At 48.3% G+C, this 24,217-nt stretch overlaps 1 protein-coding gene across 1 annotated transcript in view; it reads right to left on the bottom strand.

Annotated features, from left to right (window-relative positions):
• The window catches only part of LOC109885810 (tight junction protein ZO-1), a 194,484-nt gene that overhangs the window by 62,156 nt on the left and 108,111 nt on the right, over window positions 1-24,217 (bottom strand). The window contains exon 12 of the mRNA XM_031801464.1: window positions 10,070-10,200. Within this exon, the coding sequence (XP_031657324.1) occupies window positions 10,070-10,200 (131 nt within the window). The remainder of the gene's footprint in view (window positions 1-10,069; window positions 10,201-24,217) is intronic.

Genomic DNA, 24,217 nt, shown 5'->3' with positions numbered 1-24,217 from the left:
GCTAACCTAATCTCAATACCCACAATACATCTGGCCTTCACGCTAACCTAATCTCAATACCCACAATACATCTGGCCTTCACGCTAACCTAATCTCAATACCCACCATACATCTGGCCTTCTGGCCTTCACGCTAACCTAATCTCAATACCCACAATACATCTGGCCTTCACGCTAACCTAATCTCAGTACCCACAATACATCTGGCCTTCACACTAACCTAATCTCAATACCCACAATACATCTGGCCTTTACGCTAACCTAATCTCAATACCCACAATACATCTGGCCTTCACGCTAACCTAATCTCAATACCCACAATACATCTGGCCTTCACGCTAACCTAATCTCAAAACCCACAACACACCAACACAGTACATGGTGCCCTGATCTGGTAGGAGACACCACACCAACACAGTACATGGTGCCCTGATCTGGGAGGTCATAGACACCACACCAACACAGTACATAGTGTCCTGACCTGGGAGGTCATAGACACCACACCAACACAGTACATAGTGTCCTGATCTGGGAGGTCATAGACACCACACCAACACAGTACATAGTGTCCTGATCTGGGAGGTCATAGACACCACACCAACACAGTACATAGTGTCCTGATCTGGGAGGTCATAGACACCACACAACCACAGTACATGGTGCCCTGATCTGGGAGGAGACACCACACCAACACAGTACATAGTGTCCTGATCTGGGAGGTCATAGACACCACACAACCACAGTACATGGTGCCCTGATCTGGGAGGAGACACCACACCAACACAGTACATGGTGCCCTGATCTGGGAGGAGACACCACACCAACACAGTACATGGTGCCCTGATCTGGGAGGAGACACCACACCAACACAGTACATGGTGCCCTGATCTGGGAGGAGACACCACACCAACACAGTACATAGTGTCCTGATCTGGGAGGAGACACCACACCAACACAGTACATAGTGTCCTGATCTGGGAGGTCATAGACACCACACCAACACAGTACATAGTGTCCTGATCTGGGAGGAGACACCACACCAACACAGTACATAGTGTCCTGATCTGGGAGGTCATAGACACCACACCAACACAGTACATAGTGTCCTGATCTGGGAGGAGACACCACACCAACACAGTACATAGTGTCCTGATCTGGGAGGAGACACCACACCAACACAGTACATGGTGCCCTGATCTGGGAGGAGACACCACACCAACACAGTACATAGTGACCTGATCTGTGAGGAGACACCACACCAACACAGTACATAGTGTCCTGATCTGGGAGGAGACACCACACCAACACAGTACATGGTGCCCTAATCTGGGAGGAGACACCACACCAACACAGTACATAGTGTCCTGATCTGGGAGGTCATAGACACCACACCAACACAGTACATAGTGTCCTGATCTGGGAGGAGACACCACACCAACACAGTACATAGTGTCCTGATCTGGGAGGTCATAGACACCACACCAACACAGTACATAGTGTCCTGATCTGGGAGGAGACACCACACCAACACAGTACATGGTGCCCTGATCTGGGAGGAGACACCACACCAACACAGTACATGGTGCCCTGATCTGGGAGGAGACACCACACCAACACAGTACATGGTGCCCTGATCTGGGAGGAGACACCACACCAACACAGTACATAGTGTCCTGATCTGGGAGGAGACACCACACCAACACAGTACATAGTGTCCTGATCTGGGAGGTCATAGACACCACACCAACACAGTACATAGTGTCCTGATCTGGGAGGAGACACCACACCAACACAGTACATAGTGTCCTGATCTGGGAGGTCATAGACACCACACCAACACAGTACATAGTGTCCTGATCTGGGAGGAGACGCCACACCAACACAGTACATAGTGTCCTGATCTGGGAGGAGACGCAGCAGGCTGCTGGCTGCAGGGCAGGAGGAGAAACGTCAGAGTCCATCAAGTCACACTGTTTATAACCAACTAACTGTAGGCTGCAGCCTCAGCCAAGCTCAGCACTCAGCACACAGCAGTGTCAGCATAGCAAACGTTTAGCTGTAACCTTGGTAGCTGGACTGAAACCGTTGTGTGGGTTAAAGGGGCAATCTACAGTTCAAACTATAACACAGTGACACCCTGCCACAGTTTCGGTAAAAAGATGAGGGAAAGGGGAAACTCATACAGAGCTATGGATGTAAGGAATGGCCATGCATGATATCAATATAATATAAATATATATTTTTTAAGATATACAGTTTGTGTTTACAATGACATTGTTCACAAACAATGGAGTAAAACAAGCATTATGTTGGGTTCTGATGGGGTACAACAGTTGAAGTAAGTTCATGAGTAAGGTAGTGGTTAGGTCTACTAGTTACCGGCAGTGGTTAGGTCTACTAGTTACCGGCAGTGGTTAGGTCTACTAGTTACCGGCAGTGGTTAGGTCTACTAGTTACCGGCAGTGGTTAGGTCTACTAGTTCAGTGGTTAGGTCTACTAGTTACCGGCAGTGGTTAGGCCTACTAGTTACCAGCAGTGGTTAGGTCTACTAGTGACCGGCAGTGGTTAGGTCTACTAGTTACCGGCAGTGGTTAGGTCTACTAGTTACCGGTAGTGGTTAGGTCTACTAGCTACCGGCAGTGGTTAGGTCTACTAGTGACCGGCAGTGGTTAGGCCTACTAGTGACTGGCAGTGGTTAGGTCTACTAGTTACCGGCAGTGGTTAGGTCTACTAGTTACCTGCAGTGGTTAGGTCTACTAGTTACCGGCAGTGGTTAGGCCTACTAGTTACCAGCAGTGGTTAGGTCTACTAGTGACCGGCAGTGGTTAGGTCTACTAGTTACCGGCAGTGGTTAGGTCTACTAGTTACCGGCAGTGGTTAGGTCTACTAGTTACCGGTAGTGGTTAGGTCTACTAGTTACCGGCAGTGGTTAGGTCTACTAGTGACCGGCAGTGGTTAGGCCTACTAGTGACTGGCAGTGGTTAGGTCTACTAGTTACCGGCAGTGGTTAGGCCTACTAGTTACCGGCAGTGGTTAGGTCTACTAGTTACCGGCAGTGGTTAGGCCTACTAGTTCAGTGGTTAGGTCTACTAGTTACCGGCAGTGGTTAGGTCTACTAGTTACCGGCAGTGGTTAGGTCTACTAGTTACCGGCAGTGGTTAGGTCTACTAGTTCAGTGGTTAGGTCTACTAGTTACCGGCAGTGGTTAGGCCTACTAGTTACCAGCAGTGGTTAGGTCTACTAGTGACCGGCAGTGGTTAGGTCTACTAGTTACCGGCAGTGGTTAGGTCTACTAGTTACCGGTAGTGGTTAGGTCTACTAGCTACCGGCAGTGGTTAGGTCTACTAGTGACCGGCAGTGGTTAGGCCTACTAGTGACTGGCAGTGGTTAGGTCTACTAGTTACCGGCAGTGGTTAGGTCTACTAGTTACCTGCAGTGGTTAGGTCTACTAGTTCAGTGGTTAGGTCTACTAGTTCAGTGGTTAGGTCTACTAGTTACCGGCAGTGGTTAGGCCTACTAGTTACCAGCAGTGGTTAGGTCTACTAGTGACCGGCAGTGGTTAGGTCTACTAGTTACCGGCAGTGGTTAGGTCTACTAGTTACCGGTAGTGGTTAGGTCTACTAGTTACCGGCAGTGGTTAGGTCTACTAGTTCAGTGGTTAGGTCTACTAGTTCAGTGGTTAGGTCTACTAGTTACCGGCAGTGGTTAGGCCTACTAGTTACCGGCAGTGGTTAGGTCTACTAGTTCAGTAGTTAGGTCTACTAGTTCAGTGGTTAGGTCTACTAGTTACCGGCAGTGGTTAGGCCTACTAGTTACCAGCAGTGGTTAGGTCTACTAGTGACCGGCAGTGGTTAGGTCTACTAGTTACCGGCAGTGGTTAGGTCTACTAGTGACCGGCAGTGGTTATGCCAACTAGTGACTGGCAGTGGTTAGGCCTACTAGTTACCGGCAGTGGTTAGGTCTACTAGTTCAGTGGTTAGGTCTACTAGTTACCGGCAGTGGTTAGGTCTACTAGTTACCGGTAGTGGTTAGGTCTACTAGTTACCGGCAGTGGTTAGGTCTACTAGTTCAGTGGTTAGGTCTACTAGTTCAGTGGTTAGGTCTACTAGTTCAGTGGTTAGGTCTACTAGTTACCGGCAGTGGTTAGGCCTACTAGTTACCAGCAGTGGTTAGGTCTACTAGTGACCGGCAGTGGTTAGGTCTACTAGTTACCGGCAGTGGTTAGGTCTACTAGTTACCGGTAGTGGTTAGGTCTACTAGTTACCGGCAGTGGTTAGGTCTACTAGTGACCGGCAGTGGTTAGGCCTACTAGTGACTGGCAGTGGTTAGGTCTACTAGTTACCGGCAGTGGTTAGGCCTACTAGTTACCGGCAGTGGTTAGGTCTACTAGTTACCGGCAGTGGTTAGGCCTACTAGTTCAGTGGTTAGGCCTACTAGTTACCGGCAGTGGTTAGGTCTACTAGTTACTGGCAGTGGTTAGGTCTACTAGTTACCGGCAGTGGTTAGGCCTACTAGTTACCGGCAGTGGTTAGGTCTACTAGTTACCGGCAGTGGTTAGGCCTACTAGTTCAGTGGTTAGGCCTACTAGTTACCGGCAGTGGTTAGGCCTACTAGTTACCGGCAGTGGTTAGGCCTACTAGTTACCGGCAGTGGTTAGGTCTACTAGTTACCGGCAGTGGTTAGGTGTACTAGTTACAGCAGTGGTTAGGTCTACTAGTTACCGGCAGTGGATAGGTCTACTAGTTACAGCAGTGGTTAGGTCTACTAGTTACCGGCAGTGGTTAGGTCTACTAGTTACCGGCAGTGGTTAGGCCTACTAGTTACCGGCAGTGGTTAGGTCTACTAGTTACCGGCAGTGGTTAGGTCTACTAGTTACTGGCAATGGTTAGGTCTACTAGTTACCGTCAGTGGTTAGGCCTACTAGTTACCGGCAGTGGTTAGGTCTACTAGTTACCGGCAGTGGTTAGGCCTACTAGTTCAGTGGTTAGGCCTACTAGTTACCGGCAGTGGTTAGGCCTACTAGTTACCGGCAGTGGTTAGGCCTACTAGTTACCGGCAGTGGTTAGGTCTACTAGTTACCGGCAGTGGTTAGGTCTACTAGTTACAGCAGTGGTTAGGTCTACTAGTTACCGGCAGTGGATAGGTCTACTAGTTACAGCAGTGGTTAGGTCTACTAGTTACCGGCAGTGGTTAGGTCTACTAGTTACCGGCAGTGGTTAGGTCTACTAGTTACCGGCAGTGGTTAGGCCTACTAGTTACCGGCAGTGGTTAGGTCTACTAGTTACCGTCAGTGGTTAGGCCTACTAGTTACCGGCAGTGGTTAGGCCTACTAGTTACCGGCAGTGGTTAGGTCTACTAGTTACAGCAGTGGTTAGGTCTACTAGTTACCGGCAGTGGATAGGTCTACTAGTTACAGCAGTGGTTAGGTCTACTAGTTACAGCAGTGGTTAGGTCTACTAGTTACCGGCAGTGGTTAGGTCTACTAGTTACCGGCAGTGGTTAGGTCTACTAGTTACCGGCAGTGGTTAGGTCTACTAGTTACCGTCAGTGGTTAGGCCTACTAGTTACCGGCAGTGGTTAGGTCTACTAGTTACAGCAGTGGTTAGGTCTACTAGTTACCGGCAGTGGTTAGGTCTACTAGTTACAGCAGTGGTTAGGTCTACTAGTTACAGCAGTGGTTAGGTCTACTAGTTACAGCAGTGGATAGGTCTACTAGTTACAGCAGTGGTTAGGTCTACTAGTTACCGGCAGTGGTTAGGTCTACTAGTTACCGGCAGTGGTTAGGCCTACTAGTTACCGGCAGTGGATAGGTCTACTAGTTACAGCAGTGGTTAGGTCTACTAGTTACCGGCAGTGGATAGGTCTACTAGTTACAGCAGTGGTTAGGTCTACTAGTTACAGCAGTGGTTAGGTCTACTAGTTACAGCAGTGGTTAGGTCTACTAGTTACCGGCAGTGGATAGGTCTACTAGTTACAGCAGTGGTTAGGTCTACTAGTTACCGGCAGTGGTTAGGTCTACTAGTTACCGGCAGTGGTTAGGTCTACTAGTTACCGGCAGTGGTTAGGTCTACTAGTTCAGTGGTTAGGTCTACTAGTTCAGTGGTTAGGTCTACTAGTTACAGCAGTGGTTATGCCTACTAGTGACTGGCAGTGGTTAGGCCTACTAGTTACCGGCAGTGGTTAGGTCTACTAGTTCAGTGGTTAGGTCTACTAGTTACCGGCAGTGGTTAGGCCTACTAGTTACCGACAGTGGTTAGGTCTACTAGTTACCGGCAGTGGTTAGACCTACTAGTTCAGTGGTTAGGCCTACTAGTTACCGGCAGTGGTTAGGTCTACTAGTTACTGGCAGTGGTTAGGTCTACTAGTTACCGTCAGTGGTTAGGCCTACTAGTTACCGGCAGTGGTTAGGTCTACTAGTTACCGGCAGTGGTTAGGCCTACTAGTTCAGTGGTTAGGCCTACTAGTTACCGGCAGTGGTTAGGCCTACTAGTTACCGGCAGTGGTTAGGTCTACTAGTTACAGCAGTGGTTAGGTCTACTAGTTACCGGCAGTGGATAGGTCTACTAGTTACAGCAGTGGTTAGGTCTACTAGTTACCGGCAGTGGTTAGGTCTACTAGTTACCGGCAGTGGTTAGGCCTACTAGTTACCGGCAGTGGTTAGGTCTACTAGTTACCGTCAGTGGTTAGGTCTACTAGTTACCGGCAGTGGTTAGGCCTACTAGTTACCGGCAGTGGTTAGGTCTACTAGTTACCGGCAGTGGTTAGGTCTACTAGTTACAGCAGTGGTTAGGTCTACTAGTTACCGGCAGTGGTTAGGTCTACTAGTTACAGCAGTGGTTAGGTCTACTAGTTACAGCAGTGGTTAGGTCTACTAGTTACAGCAGTGGATAGGTCTACTAGTTACCGGTAGTGGATAGGTCTACTAGTTACAGCAGTGGTTAGGTCTACTAGTTACCGGCAGTGGTTAGGTCTACTAGTTACCGGCAGTGGTTAGGCCTACTAGTTACCGGCAGTGGTTAGGTCTACTAGTTACCGTCAGTGGTTAGGCCTACTAGTTACCGGCAGTGGTTAGGTCTACTAGTTACCGGCAGTGGTTAGGCCTACTAGTTACCGGCAGTGGATAGGTCTACTAGTTACAGCAGTGGTTAGGTCTACTAGTTACCGGCAGTGGATAGGTCTACTAGTTACAGCAGTGGTTAGGTCTACTAGTTACAGCAGTGGTTAGGTCTACTAGTTACAGCAGTGGTTAGGTCTACTAGTTACCGGCAGTGGATAGGTCTACTAGTTACAGCAGTGGTTAGGTCTACTAGTTACCGGCAGTGGTTAGGTCTACTAGTTACCGGCAGTGGTTAGGTCTACTAGTTACCGGCAGTGGTTAGGTCTACTAGTTCAGTGGTTAAGTCTACTAGTTCAGTGGTTAGGTCTACTAGTTACAGCAGTGGTTATGCCTACTAGTGACTGGCAGTGGTTAGGCCTACTAGTTACCGGCAGTGGTTAGGTCTACTAGTTCAGTGGTTAGGTCTACTAGTTACCGGCAGTGGTTAGGCCTACTAGTTACCGACAGTGGTTAGGTCTACTAGTTACCGGCAGTGGTTAGGCCTACTAGTTCAGTGGTTAGGCCTACTAGTTACCGGCAGTGGTTAGGTCTACTAGTTACTGGCAGTGGTTAGGTCTACTAGTTACCGTCAGTGGTTAGGCCTACTAGTTACCGGCAGTGGTTAGGTCTACTAGTTACCGGCAGTGGTTAGGCCTACTAGTTCAGTGGTTAGGCCTACTAGTTACCGGCAGTGGTTAGGCCTACTAGTTACCGGCAGTGGTTAGGCCTACTAGTTACCGGCAGTGGTTAGGTCTACTAGTTACCGGCAGTGGTTAGGTCTACTAGTTACAGCAGTGGTTAGGTCTACTAGTTACCGGCAGTGGATAGGTCTACTAGTTACAGCAGTGGTTAGGTCTACTAGTTACCGGCAGTGGTTAGGTCTACTAGTTACCGGCAGTGGTTAGGCCTACTAGTTACCGGCAGTGGTTAGGTCTACTAGTTACCGTCAGTGGTTAGGCCTACTAGTTACCGGCAGTGGTTAGGCCTACTAGTTACCGGCAGTGGTTAGGTCTACTAGTTACAGCAGTGGTTAGGTCTACTAGTTACCGGCAGTGGATAGGTCTACTAGTTACAGCAGTGGTTAGGTCTACTAGTTACAGCAGTGGTTAGGTCTACTAGTTACCGGCAGTGGTTAGGTCTACTAGTTACCGGCAGTGGTTAGGTCTACTAGTTACCGGCAGTGGTTAGGTCTACTAGTTACCGTCAGTGGTTAGGCCTACTAGTTACCGGCAGTGGTTAGGTCTACTAGTTACAGCAGTGGTTAGGTCTACTAGTTACCGGCAGTGGTTAGGTCTACTAGTTACAGCAGTGGTTAGGTCTACTAGTTACAGCAGTGGTTAGGTCTACTAGTTACAGCAGTGGATAGGTCTACTAGTTACAGCAGTGGTTAGGTCTACTAGTTACCGGCAGTGGTTAGGTCTACTAGTTACCGGCAGTGGTTAGGCCTACTAGTTACCGGCAGTGGATAGGTCTACTAGTTACAACAGTGGTTAGGTCTACTAGTTACCGGCAGTGGATAGGTCTACTAGTTACAGCAGTGGTTAGGTCTACTAGTTACAGCAGTGGTTAGGTCTACTAGTTACAGCAGTGGTTAGGTCTACTAGTTACCGGCAGTGGATAGGTCTACTAGTTACAGCAGTGGTTAGGTCTACTAGTTACCGGCAGTGGTTAGGTCTACTAGTTACCGGCAGTGGTTAGGTCTACTAGTTACCGGCAGTGGATAGGTCTACTAGTTACAGCAGTGGTTAGGTTTACTAGTTACCGGCAGTGGTTAGGTCTACTAGTTACCGGCAGTGGTTAGGCCTACTAGTTACCGGCAGTGGTTAGGTCTACTAGTTACCGGCAGTGGTTAGGTCTACTAGTTACCGGCAGTGGTTAGGTCTACTAGTTACAGCAGTGGATAGGTCTACTAGTTACAGCAGTGGATAGGTCTACTAGTTACCGGCAGTGGTTAGGTCTACTAGTTACCGTCAGTGGTTAGGCCTACTAGTTACCGGCAGTGGTTAGGCCTACTAGTTACCGGCAGTGGTTAGGTCTACTAGTTACAGCAGTGGTTAGGTCTTCTAGTTACCGGCAGTGGATAGGTCTACTAGTTACAGCAGTGGTTAGGTCTACTAATTACAGCAGTGGTTAGGTCTACTAGTTACAGCAGTGGTTAGGTCTACTAGTTACCGGCAGTGGATAGGTCTACTAGTTACAGCAGTGGTTAGGTCTACTAGTTACCGGCAGTGGATAGGTCTACTAGTTACAGCAGTGGTTAGGTCTACTAGTTACCGGCAGTGGTTAGGTCTACTAGTTACCGGCAGTGGTTAGGTCTACTAGTTACCGGCAGTGGATAGGTCTACTAGTTACAGCAGTGGTTAGGTTTACTAGTTACCGGCAGTGGTTAGGTCTACTAGTTATCGGCAGTGGTTAGGTCTACTAGTTACCGGCAGTGGATAGGTCTACTAGTTACCGGCAGTGGATAGGTCTACTAGTTACAGCAGTGGTTAGGCCTACTAGTTACCGGCAGTGGTTAGGTCTACTAGTTACAGCAGTGGTTAGGCCTACTAGTTACCGGCAGTGGATAGGTCTACTAGTGACAGCAGTGGTTAGGTCTACTAGTTACCGGCAGTGGTTAGGTCTACTAGTTACAGCAGTGGTTAGGTCTACTAGTTACCGGCAGTGGTTAGGTCTACTAGTTACAGCAGTGGATAGGTCTACTAGTTACAGCAGTGGTTAGGTCTACTACTTACCGGCAGTGGTTAGGTCTACTAGTTACCGGCAGTGGTTAGGCCTACTAGTTACCGGCAGTGGTTAGGCCTACTAGTTACCGGCAGTGGTTAGGTCTACTAGTTCAGTGGTTAGGTCTACTAGTTCAGTGGTTAGGTCTACTAGTTACAGCAGTGGATAGGTCTACTAGTTACCGGCAGTGGTTAGGCCTACTAGTTACCGGCAGTGGTTAGGTCTATTAGTTACCGGCAGTGGTTCTGACCTGGTAGAGGTGGTAACTGTTTCTCCTCCCTGGTGACCAGCTGCTCCAGGGGTTTTGGCAGGGCAGGAACCTCCTCTGCTAACTTGGCTGGTACCGCTGTTGGCTTCAAGATCCTCTCCTCCTCACGACTTCTGTGATCGGAGACAAAAAAAAAAAACTGAGCTTTTTAGTTTATTTTTGTTTAATATATTTTATGTATGTGCACGTGATCCCTGTGGGAATTGAACCCAGAACCTGGCATGCCATTGTTAGTGCCAAACTCTCAGCAACTGAGCCAATACGGGACCAGAGATGTGGTACAATATAACAAATACTACACATCACCTATATATGCGTCTCGGCGTTATAACGGCAGTGGACAACACGTAAAGGCTGTAGAGATTAGAAGGAAATAAACAACAATAATAATAATAATAATAATAATGAGGATGTGTTGGATGCTTTTATCTGTCCAATTTCAAAGTGGGTTTTTTTGTGTTTTTTTTGGGCATATCCCAACTCTTCATGAGACACCCTCAGAGTGCTGCAGCGGTCTAAGGCCCTGCATCTCAGTGCTAGAGGCGTCACTACAGACACTGGTTCGATTCCAGGCTGTATCACAACCGGATGTGATTGGGAGTCCCATAGGGTGGCGCACAATTGGCCCAGCGTCGTCCGGGTTAGCGTTTGGCCCGGGGTAGAATTTGTTCTTAATTGACTAGTTAAATAAATAAATGCATCTTCAGAGAGAGGTGTCAACCTTAGAGCAATTAGGGTTAAGTGCCTTGCTCAAGGGCACTGACAGATCTTTCACCTCAGGGAGTCGAACTAGCAACCTTTCAGTTACTAGCTCAACGCTCTAATCGCTAGGCTACCTGCCGCCTTGTGTGTGTCTGCACTGTGAGCTTGAAGGTCACAGTTTGTTTTTGTCTTCTCCTTTGTACTCTATTTTTAGAGAGGCATATCTGAGGTGATGGAGGCGAGGAGAGAGAGAGAGATAGAGAGAGGGGGAGGGCGGGAGAGAGGACGGGAGAGTGAGAGAGAGTGCGGGAGAGAGAGAGGGCGTGAGAGAGGGAGGGCGGGAGAGAGAAGGAAGGCAGGAGAGGGCGAGAGAAAGAGGAGGAGAGAGAGAGAGGGGGGAGGGAGGGAGGGAGCGAGAGAGAGAGAGTAAGGGGAGGGTGGGAGAGAGAGCGAGAGACAGAGGGAGGGCGGGAGCGAGAGAGAGAGAAAGAGAGAGAGAGAGAGAGGGTGGGTGGGTGGGTGGGTAAGAGAGGGTGAGAGAGGGAGTAAGGGGGAGGGCGGGAGCGAGAGAGAGAGAGGATTATGTGTACTCCAGGTGCACTTCACTGTGGCTCTGGCTGAGAACCAGTAAAGGTTGGACAAACACAGATTATTAACCCTGAGGTCAGAATGATTTATCCCAAATGGCAACAAACATACAGCCTGGTCCAAGAGCTGCTTCTGATGTCTTGCCAATTCCTATTGTCATTTGGCGTGATAATGACCATCGGACTTGGCTGTAGAGCACAAACTAATCTGGGACAAGGCCAACAAACAGTATTATCTTCAGATGATCACGCATAAACATATATATAAAGTTTTAAGAGGTGAAATCTGTGAAGAAAATCTGTTAAATCAGCAAAGAAATCAGGAAGGCTTGGTTCTGTTGTTGGGTAGGGAAACAGAGAATCAGGAAGGCCTGGTTCTGTTGTTGGGTAGGGAAACAGAGAATCAGGAAGGCCTGGTTCTGTTGTTGGGTAGGGAAACAGAGAATCAGGAAGGCTTGGTTCTGTTGTTGGGTAGGGAAACAGAGAATCAGGAAGGCTTGGTTCTGTTGTTGGGTAGGGAAACAGAGAATCAGGAAGGCTTGGTTCTGTTGTTGGGTAGGGAAACAGAGAATCAGGAAGGCTTGGTTCTGTTGTTGGGTAGGGAAACAGAGAATCAGGAAGGCTTGGTTCTGTTGTTGGGTAGGGAAACAGAGAATCAGGAAGGCTTGGTTCTGTTGTTGGGTAGGGAAACAGAGAATCAGGAAGGCTTGGTTCTGTTGTTGGGTAGGGAAACAGAGAATCAGGAAGGCTTGGTTCTGTTGTTGGGTAGGGAAACAGAGAATCAGGAAGGCTTGGTTCTGTTGTTGGGTAGGGAAACAGAGAATCAGGAAGGCTTGGTTCTGTTGTTGGGTAGGGAAACAGAGAATCAGGAAGGCTTGGTTCTGTTGTTGGGTAGAGAAACAGAGAATCAGGAAGGCTTGGTTCTGTTGTTGGGTAGGGAAACAGAGAATCAGGAAGGCTTGGTTCTGTTGTTGGGTAGGGAAACAGAGAATCAGGAAGGCTTGGTTCTGTTGTTGGGTAGGGAAACAGAGAATCAGGAAGGCCTGGTTCTGTTGTTGGGTAGGGAAACAGAGAATCAGGAAGGCTTGGTTCTGTTGTTGGGTAGGGAAACAGAGAATCAGGAAGGCTTGGTTCTGTTGTTGGGTAGGGAAACAGAGAATCAGGAAGGCCTGGTTCTGTTGTTGGGTAGGGAAACAGAGAATCAGGAAGGCTTGGTTCTGTTGTTGGGTAGAGAAACAGAGAATCAGGAAGGCCTGGTTCTGTTGTTGGGTAGGGAAACAGAGAATCAGGAAGGCTTGGTTCTGTTGTTGGGTAGAGAAACAGAGAATCAGGAAGGCCTGGTTCTGTTGTTGGGTAGAGAAACAGAGAATCAGGAAGGCTTGGTTCTGTTGTTGTTACTGGTGGTACGAGTGCCATCTGGTCAGAGAGATCAGTTTTATTGTCATATACACCGGACAGGTGCAGTGAAATGTGTTGTTTTACAGGGTCAGTCATAGTAGTATGATAGGTGTTGTTTTACAGGGTCAGTCATAGTAGTATGATAGGTGTTGTTTTACAGGGTCAGTCATAGTAGTATGATAGGTGTTGTTTTACAGGGTCAGTCATAGTAGTATGATAGGTGTTGTTTTACAGGGTCAGTCATAGTAGTATGATAGGTGTTGTTTTACAGGGTCAGTCATAGTAGTATGATAGGTGTTGTTGTACAGGGTCAGTCATAGTAGTATGATAGGTGTTGTTTTACAGGGTCAGTCATAGTAGTATGATAGGTGTTGTTTTACAGGTCAGTCATAGTAGTGTGATAGGTGTTGTTTTACAGGGTCAGTCATAGTAGTATGATAGGTGTTGTTTTACAGGGTCAGTCATAGGTGTTGTTTTACAGGGTCAGTCATAGTAGTATGATAGGTGTTGTTTTACAGGGTCAGTCATAGTAGTATGATAGGGGTTGTTTTACAGGGTCAGTCATAGTAGTATGATAGGGGTTGTTTTACAGGGTCAGTCATAGTAGTATGATAGGTGTTGTTTTACAGGGTCAGTCATAGTAGTATGATAGATGTTGTTTTACAGGGTCAGTCATAGTAGTATGATAGGTGTTGTTTTACAGGGTCATAGTAGTATGATAGGTGTTGTTTTACAGGGTCAGTCATAGTAGTATGATAGGTGTTGTTTTACAGGGTCAGTCATAGTAGTAAGGGGTTGTTTTACATGGTCAGTCATAGTAGTATGATAGGTGTTGTTTTACAGGGTCAGTCATAGTAGTATGATAGGTGTTGTTTTACAGGGTCAGTCATAGTAGTATGATAGGTGTTGTTTTACAGGGTCAGTCATAGTAGTATGATAGGTGTTGTTTTACAGGGTCAGTCATAGTAGTATGATAGGTGTTGTTTTACAGGGTCAGTCATAGTAGTATGATAGGTGTTGTTTTACAGGGTCAGTCATAGTAGTATGATAGGTGTTGTTTTACAGGGTCAGTCATAGTAGTATGATAGGTGTTGTTTAACTACTGCCCAGAGTCTGGTACAACTCCCCTGGTACACTACTGCCCAGAGTCTGGTACAACTCCACTGGTACACTACTGCCCAGAGTCTGGTACAACTCCACTGGTAAACTACTGCCCAGAGTCTGGTACAACTCCCCTGGTACACTACTGCCCAGAGTCTGGTACAACTCCACTGGTACACTACTGCCCAGAGTCTGGCACAACTCCACTGGTAAACTACTGCCCAGAGTCTGGTACAACTCCACTGGTACACTACTGCCCAGAGTCTGGTACAACTCCACTGGTAAACTACAGCCCAGAGTCTGGTACAACTCCCCCGGTAAACTACTGCCCAGAGTCTGGTACAACTCCACTGGTAAACTACTGCCCAGAGTCTGGTACAACTCCCCTGGTACACTACTGCCCAGAGTCTGGTACAACTCCCCTGGTAAACTACTGCCTTTTCATAGGAAAGAGAGGGGGATGTGAGCAGCTACAACACAGTAACACACAAACACTTTCTCCTTTGAGAAACAAAGTGACCGTGAAGGAACCTCAGTCAACACATCCTGGCTAGAGAGGAAAAACAACTTTATTCAACATATCCTGACGGCAGGTAGCCTAGTGGTTAGAGTGGAGGGGCGGCAGGTTGCCTAGTGGTTAGAGTGGAGGGGCGGCAAGTAGCCTAGTGGTTAGAGTGGAGGGGTGGGGCGGGAGGTAGCCTAGTGGTTAGAGTGGAGGGGCGGGAGGTAGCCTAGTGGTTAGAGTGGAGGGGCGGCAGGTTGCCTAGTGGTTAGAGTAGAGGGGCGGCAGGTAGCCTAGTGGTCAGAGTGGAGGGGCGGCAGGTAGCCTAGTGGTTAGAGTGGCGGGGCGGCAGGTAGCCTAGTGGTTAGAGTGGAGGGGCGGCAGGTAGCCTAGTGGTTAGAGTAGAGGGGCGGCAGGGTAGCCTAGTGGTAAGAGTGGAGGGGCGGCAAGTAGCCTAGTGGTTAGAACGTTGGACTAGTAACCGAAAGGTTGCAAGATCGAATCCCCGAGCTGACAAGGTACAAATCTGTCGTTCTGCCCCTGAACAAGGCAGTTCCTAGGCCGTCATTGAAAATAAGAATTTGTTCTTAACTGACTTGCCTGGTTAAATAAATGAACATTTGAAAAATCCTGAACATAAAGACCTGTGCTTCATTGCCTTGTGGAGGCTACCTGAAAGAACCTTCCACTGCATACCACTAACCTCCTGGAACTTACTGAGAAACATACCACTAACCTCCTGGAACTTACTGAGAAACATACCACTAACCTCCTGGAACTTGCTGTCAAAACATACCACTAACCTCCTGTAACTTACTGTCATAACATACCACTAACCTCCTGGAACTTAGTGTCAAATCATACCACTAACCTCCTGGAACTTACTGTCATAACATACCACTAACCTCCTGGAACAGTGTCAAATCATACCACTAACCTCCTGGAACTTACTATCATAACATAACACTAACCTCCTGTAACTTACTGTCAAAACATACCACTAACCTCCTGGAACTTACTGAAAAACATACCACTAATCTCCTGGACCTTACTGTCAAATCATACCACTAACCTCCTGGAACTTACTGAAAAACATACCACTAACCACTAACCTTACTGTCATAACAACAGTGTATTCACTAATACCCTATACAGACAGACTTTACAGTATGTTGCCTGTAAAAACAAACTGTGGAAATTATTTTTAGAGCCCAATTCATACAGTTAAATTTTCACAGTCATGCCGGGATCAGTCTTTTACTGTATATCTCCCGTGCACATGGATGGCGACTGTAGGTGTGGGCCGATGTGGGTAGTTTAATGAATCCATTGAACATACACCATCACAAAGAAACCCATTATTAAATGTGTTTTAGGCCAGTCCTGAGAAACATTATGAGACTAATAAAATGCATTTTGAGTTATGCTCGTAGACTGAGATGGCCATTTCAAAATGTACCACTGTACCTGAACTTGTCCAATAAGTAACTCAACATTTTTTTCCATTGCAGAACGTTCTGCTACGGTATGCACAAATTATTACAACCCAGGTCACTCACAGACCAGACCCAGATAAATCAATCTGCCCTAACTTCTCCTCTACGACCCAGGTCACTCACAGACCAGACCCAGATAAATCAAACTGCCCTAACGTCTCCTCTCCTCTTCTCACTCCCTCAATAACTCTCCAGTCTCAAACTCCCTAAAATACTTCAGAACCAAAATACTACGGACTAGATTCCTTTAAACATATCCTCTTCTTTGTGTCTTAATCTGCTATCATGTTTCCACTTTGACCTCACGAGATAAATTGTTTGAAACAGGCATGAGCAGAAATAGCAATTGCTCTCCCACAATCCACAGGGACGAGTGTCACATCAACAGTGAATGGCGGCCAATTGTTAAAAGGATTGTGCCAAGCATGCGATCTCTCTCTCTTCACACACACCAAACAGACGCCACACACACACACACACACACACACACACACACACACACACACACACACACACACACACACACACACACACACACACACACACACACACACACACACACACACACACACACACACACACACACACACACACACAGGCAGTGACAGTGGCCTTGTTGGAGCAGAACAAGACCCGGCCCTCAATAATTTATGTGCAGCATGCACAGTGTGTGTGTGTGTGAGAGACAGTGTTGGCTGTTAACTGAGCAACAATTTCCAAATATCAGCCTCAATGTCAAACTCTTTTAGTCTTTTTCTTCTGCTGAGTTTAAATCCAGCAGTATTCAGGCCAGAGATGTATTCTTCATGGAAACGGTTTAAATTAGAGGTTACAAAACACTGTCACCACTGATAAATCCACCATAATTGAGAATTTCAATAAGCATTTTTCTACGGCTGGCCATGCTTTCCACCTGGCTACTCCTACCCCGGACAACAGCACTGCACCCCCAACAGAAACTCGCCCAAGCCTTCCCCATTTCTCCTTCTCCCAAATCCATTCAGCTGATGTTCTGAAAGAGCTGCAAAATCTGGACCCCTACAAATCAGCCGGGCTAGACAATCTGGACCCTTTCTTTCTAAAATTATCTGCCGAAATTGTTGCCACCCCTATTACTAGCCTGTTCAACCTCTCTTTCGTGTCGTCTGAGATTCCCAAAGATTGGAAAGCAGCTGCGGTCATCCCCCTCTTCAAAGGGGGGGACACTCTTGACCCAAACTGCTACAGACCTATATCTATCCTACCGTGCCTTTCTAAGGTCTTCGAAAGCCAAGTCAACAAACAGATTACCGACCATTTCGAATCTCACCATACCTTCTCTGCTATGCAATCTGGTTTCAGAGCTGGTCATGGGTGCACCTCAGCCACGCTCAAGGTCCTAAACGATATCTTAACCGCCATCGATAAGAAACATTACTGTGCAGCCGTATTCATTGATCTGGCCAAGGCTTTCGACTCTGTCAATCACCATATCCTCATCGGCAGACTCGACAGCCTTGGTTTCTCAAATGATTGCCTCGCCTGGTTCACCAACTACTTCTCAGATAGAGTTCAGTGTGTCAAATCGGAGGGTCTGCTGTCCGGACCTCTGGCAGTCTCTATGGGGGTGCCACAGGGTTCAATTCTTGGACCGACTCTCTTCTCTGTATACATCAATGAGGTCGCTCTTGCTGCTGGTGAGTCCCTGATCCACCTCTACGCAGACGACACCATTCTGTATACTTCCGGCCCTTCTTTGGACACTGTGTTAACAACCCTCCAGGCAAGCTTCAATGCCATACAACTCTCCTTCCGTGGCCTCCAATTGCTCTTAAATACAAGTAAAACTAAATGCATGCTCTTCAACCGATCGCTACCTGCACCTACCCGCCTGTCCAACATCACTACTCTGGACGGCTCTGACTTAGAATACGTGGACAACTACAAATACTTAGGTGTCTGGTTAGATTGTAAACTCTCCTTCCAGACCCATATCAAACATCTCCAATCCAAAGTTAAATCTAGAATTGGCTTCCTATTTCGCAACAAAGCATCCTTCACTCATGCTGCCAAACATACCCTTGTAAAACTGACCATCCTACCAATCCTCGACTTTGGCGATGTCATTTACAAAATAGCCTCCAATACCCTACTCAACAAATTGGATGCAGTCTATCACAGTGCAATCCGTTTTATCACCAAAGCCCCATATACTACCCACCATTGCGACCTGTACGCTCTCGTTGGCTGGCCCTCGCTTCATACTCGTCGCCAAACCCACTGGCTCCATGTCATCTACAAGACCCTGCTAGGTAAAGTCCCCCCTTATCTCAGCTCGCTGGTCAACATAGCATCTCCCACCTGTAGCACACGCTCCAGCAGGTATATCTCTCTAGTCACCCCCAAAACCAATTCTTTCTTTGGCCGCCTCTCCTTCCAGTTCTCTGCTGCCAATGACTGGAACGAACTACAAAAATCTCTGAAACTGGAAACACTTATCTCCCTCACTAGCTTTAAGCACCAGCTGTCAGAGCAGCTCACAGATTACTGCACCTGTACATAGCCCACCTATAATTTAGCCCAAACAACTACCTCTTTCCCAACTGTATTTAATTTTTATTTATTTATTTATTTTGCTCCTTTGCACCCCATTATTTTTTATTTCTACTTTGCACATTCTTCCATTGCAAAACTACCATTCCAGTATTTTACTTGCTATATTGTATTTACTTTGCCATCATGGCCTTTTTTGCCTTTACCTCCCTTCTCACCTCATTTGCTCACATTGTATATAGACTTGTTTATACTGCATTATTGACTGTATGTTTGTTTTTACTCCATGTGTAACTCTGTGTCGTTTTATCTGTCGAACTGCTTTGCTTTATCTTGGCCAGGTCGCAATTGTAAATGAGAACTTGTTCTCAACTTGCCTACCTGGTTAAATAAAGGTAAAATAAAATAAATAAAATAAACAAGTCATCTTTATCTGTAAGAAGGGGGGAAATATAAGGGGACTGTATACGATCGACACGGGATACTAAACCATCTACTCATCTATCTATGAATCGAGTTACCATTCTGTCAGATACAAAGTACAGTGGGCTCTATACTCAGTGGGCTCTATACTCAGTGGGCTCTATACCCAGTGGGCTCTATTACTCAGTGGGCTCTATACTCAGTGGGCTCTATACTCAGTGGGCTCTATACCCAGTGGGCTCTATACCCAGTGGGCTCTATACTCAGTGGGCTCTATACCCAGTGGGCTCTATACCCAGTGGGCTCTATACTCAGTGGGCTCTATACCCAGTGGGCTCTATACCCAGTGGGCTCTATTACTCAGTGGGCTCTATACCCAGTGGGCTCTATACTCAGTGGGCTCTATACCCAGTGGGGTATATTACTCAGTGGGCTCTATACTCAGTGGGCTCTATACTCAGTGGGCTCTATACCCAGTGGGCTCTATACCCAGTGGGCTCTATTACTCAGTGGGCTCTATACCCAGTGGGCTCTATACTCAGTGGGCTCTATACCCAGTGGGCTCTATACTCAGTGGGCTCTATACCCAGTGGGGTCTATTACTCAGTGGGCTCTATACCCAGTGGGCTCTATACCCAGTGGGCTCTATACTCAGTGGGCTCTATACCCAGTGGGCTCTATACTCAGTGGGCTCTATACCCAGTGGGCTCTATTACTCAGTGGGCTCTATACCCAGTGGGCTCTATACTCAGTGGGCTCTATACCCAGTGGGCTCTATACTCAGTGGGCTCTATACCCAGTGGGGTATATTACTCAGTGGGCTCTATACTCAGTGGGCTCTATACTCAGTGGGCTCTATATCCAGTGGGCTCTATACTCAGTGGGCTCTATACCCAGTGGGCTCTATACTCAGTGGGCTCTATACCCAGTGGGCTCTATTACTCAGTGGGCTCTATACCCAGTGGGTTCTATTACTCAGTGGGCTCTATACCCAGTGGGCTCTATATCCAGTGGGCTCTATACCCAGTGGGCTCTATATCCAGTGGGCTCTATACTCAGTGGGCTCTATACCCAGTGGGATCTATACCCAGTGGGCTCTATACTCAGTGGGCTCTATACCCAGTGGGCTCTATTACTCAGTGGGCTCTATACCCAGTGGGCTCTATACTCAGTGGGCTCTATTACTCAGTGGGCTCTATACCCAGTGGGCTCTATACTCAGTGGGCTCTATACCCAGTGGGGTATATTACTCAGTGGGCTCTATACTCAGTGGGCTCTATACTCAGTAGGTTCTATACTCAGTGGGGTATATTACTCAGTGGGCTCTATACTCAGTGGGCTCTATACTCAGTGGGCTCTATATCCAGTGGGCTCTATTACTCAGTGGGCTCTATACCCAGTGGGCTCTATACTCAGTGGGCTCTATACCCAGTGGGCTCTATACTCAGTGGGCTCTATACCCAGTGGGGTATATTACTCAGTGGGCTCTATACCCAGTGGGCTCTATACTCAGTGGGCTCTATACTCAGTGGGCTCTATACTCAGTGGGGTATATTACTCAGTGGGCTCTATACTCAGTGGGCTCTATACTCAGTGGGCTCTATACTCAGTGGGCTCTATAATCAGTGGGGTATATTACTCAGTGGGCTCTATACTCAGTGGGCTCTATACTCAGTGGGCTCTATATCCAGTGGGCTCTATTACTCAGTGGGCTCTATACCCAGTGGGCTCTATACTCAGTGGGCTCTATACCCAGTGGGCTCTATACTCAGTGGGCTCTATACCCAGTGGGGTATATTACTCAGTGGGCTCTATACCCAGTGGGCTCTATACTCAGTGGGCTCTATACTCAGTGGGCTCTATACTCAGTGGGCTCTATACTCAGTGGGCTCTATACCCAGTGGGCTCTATTACTCAGTGGGCTCTATACCCAGTGGGCTCTATACTCAGTGGGCTCTATACCCAGTGGGCTCTATACTCAGTGGGCTCTATACCCAGTGGGGTATATTACTCAGTGGGCTCTATACTCAGTGGGCTCTATATCCAGTGGGCTCTATACTCAGTGGGCTCTATACCCAGTGGGCTCTATACCCAGTGGGCTCTATACTCAGTGGGCTCTATACCCAGTGGGGTCTATTACTCAGTGGGCTCTATACCCAGTGGGCTCTATACCCAGTGGGCTCTATACTCAGTGGGCTCTATACCCAGTGGGCTCTATACCCAGTGGGCTCTATACTCAGTGGGCTCTATACCCAGTGGGCTCTATACTCAGTGGGCTCTCTACCCAGTGGGCTCTCTACCCAGTGGGCTCTCTACCCAGTGGGCTCTACACCCAGTGGGCTCTCTACCCAGTGGGCTCTACACCCAGTGGGCTCTCTACCCAGTGGGCTCTACACCCAGTGGGCTCTCTACCCAGTGGGCTCTACACCCAGTGGGCTCTACACCCAGTGGGCTCTATACCCAGTGGGCTCTATACTCAGTGGGCTCTATTACTCAGTGGGCTCTATACCCAGTGGGCTCTATACTCAGTGGGCTCTATACCCAGTGGGGTATATTACTCAGTGGGCTCTATACTCAGTGGGCTCTATACTCAGTGGGCTCTATACTCAGTGGGGTATATTACTCAGTGGGCTCTATACTCAGTGGGCTCTATACTCAGTGGGCTCTATATCCAGTGGGCTCTATTACTCAGTGGGCTCTATACCCAGTGGGCTCTATACTCAGTGGGCTCTATACCCAGTGGGCTCTATACTCAGTGGGCTCTATACCCAGTGGGGTATATTACTCAGTGGGCTCTATACCCAGTGGGCTCTATACTCAGTGGGCTCTATACTCAGTGGGCTCTATACTCAGTGGGCTCTATACTCAGTGGGCTCTATACCCAGTGGGCTCTATTACTCAGTGGGCTCTATACCCAGTGGGCTCTATACTCAGTGGGCTCTATACCCAGTGGGGTATATTACTCAGTGGGCTCTATACTCAGTGGGCTCTATACTCAGTGGGCTCTATACTCAGTGGGGTATATTACTCAGTGGGCTCTATACTCAGTGGGCTCTATACTCAGTGGGCTCTATACTCAGTGGGCTCTATACTCAGTGGGGTATATTACTCAGTGGGCTCTATACTCAGTGGGCTCTATACTCAGTGGGCTCTATATCCAGTGGGCTCTATTACTCAGTGGGCTCTATACCCAGTGGGCTCTATACTCAGTGGGCTCTATACCCAGTGGGCTCTATACTCAGTGGGCTCTATACCCAGTGGGGTATATTACTCAGTGGGCTCTATACCCAGTGGGCTCTATACTCAGTGGGCTCTATACTCAGTGGGCTCTATACTCAGTGGGCTCTATACCCAGTGGGCTCTATACCCAGTGGGCTCTATACTCAGTGGGCTCTATACCCAGTGGGCTCTATACTCAGTGGGCTCTCTACCCAGTGGGCTCTACACCCAGTGGGCTCTCTACCCAGTGGGCTCTCTACCCAGTGGGCTCTACACCCAGTGGGCTCTCTACCCAGTGGGCTCTACACCCAGTGGGCTCTCTACCCAGTGGGCTCTACACCCAGTGGGCTCTCTACCCAGTGGGCTCTACACCCAGTGGGCTCTACACCCAGTGGGCTCTATACCCAGTGGGCTCTATACTCAGTGGGCTCTATTACTCAGTGGGCTCTATACCCAGTGGGCTCTATACTCAGTGGGCTCTATACCCAGTGGGGTATATTACTCAGTGGGCTCTATACTCAGTGGGCTCTATACTCAGTGGGCTCTATACTCAGTGGGGTATATTACTCAGTGGGCTCTATACTCAGTGGGCTCTATACTCAGTGGGCTCTATATCCAGTGGGCTCTATTACTCAGTGGGCTCTATACCCAGTGGGCTCTATACTCAGTGGGCTCTATACCCAGTGGGCTCTATACTCAGTGGGCTCTATACCCAGTGGGGTATATTACTCAGTGGGCTCTATACCCAGTGGGCTCTATACTCAGTGGGCTCTATACTCAGTGGGCTCTATACTCAGTGGGCTCTATACTCAGTGGGCTCTATACCCAGTGGGCTCTATTACTCAGTGGGCTCTATACCCAGTGGGCTCTATACTCAGTGGGCTCTATACCCAGTGGGGTATATTACTCAGTGGGCTCTATACTCAGTGGGCTCTATACTCAGTGGGCTCTATACTCAGTGGGGTATATTACTCAGTGGGCTCTATACTCAGTGGGCTCTATACTCAGTGGGCTCTATACTCAGTGGGCTCTATACTCAGTGGGGTATATTACTCAGTGGGCTCTATACTCAGTGGGCTCTATACTCAGTGGGCTCTATATCCAGTGGGCTCTATTACTCAGTGGGCTCTATACCCAGTGGGCTCTATACTCAGTGGGCTCTATACCCAGTGGGCTCTATACTCAGTGGGCTCTATACCCAGTGGGGTATATTACTCAGTGGGCTCTATACCCAGTGGGCTCTATACTCAGTGGGCTCTATACTCAGTGGGCTCTATACTCAGTGGGCTCTATACTCAGTGGGCTCTATACCCAGTGGGCTCTATTACTCAGTGGGCTCTATACCCAGTGGGCTCTATACCCAGTGGGCTCTATACCCAGTGGGCTCTATACTCAGTGGGCTCTATACCCAGTGGGCTCTATACTCAGTGGGCTCTATACCCAGTGGGGTATATTACTCAGTGGGCTCTATACTCAGTGGGCTCTATACTCAGTGGGCTCTATATCCAGTGGGCTCTATACCCAGTGGGCTCTATACTCAGTGGGCTCTATACCCAGTGGGCTCTATACTCAGTGGGCTCTATACCCAGTGGGGTATATTACTCAGTGGGCTCTATACTCAGTGGGCTCTATACTCAGTGGGCTCTATATCCAGTGGGCTCTATACTCAGTGGGCTCTATACCCAGTGGGCTCTATACCCAGTGGGCTCTATACTCAGTGGGCTCTATACCCAGTGGGGTCTATTACTCAGTGGGCTCTATACCCAGTGGGCTCTATACCCAGTGGGCTCTATACTCAGTGGGCTCTATACCCAGTGGGCTCTATACCCAGTGGGCTCTATACTCAGTGGGCTCTATACCCAGTGGGCTCTATACTCAGTGGGCTCTATACCCAGTGGGCTCTACACCCAGTGGGCTCTCTACCCAGTGGGCTCTCTACCCAGTGGGCTCTACACCCAGTGGGCTCTCTACCCAGTGGGCTCTACACCCAGTGGGCTCTACACCCAGTGGGCTCTACACCCAGTGGGCTCTACACCCAGTGGGCTCTACACCCAGTGGGCTCTACACCCAGTGGGATCTACACCCAGTCAGCTCTCTACCCAGTGGGCTCTACACCCAGTGGGCTCTACACCCAGTGGGCTCTACACCCAGTGGGCTCTCTACCCAGTGG

This window comes from Oncorhynchus kisutch, linkage group LG22 (genome assembly GCF_002021735.2).
Source record: "Oncorhynchus kisutch isolate 150728-3 linkage group LG22, Okis_V2, whole genome shotgun sequence".
Lineage (NCBI taxonomy): Eukaryota > Metazoa > Chordata > Actinopteri > Salmoniformes > Salmonidae > Oncorhynchus > Oncorhynchus kisutch.
This window is presented reverse-complemented; position numbering and strand designations above follow the sequence as displayed.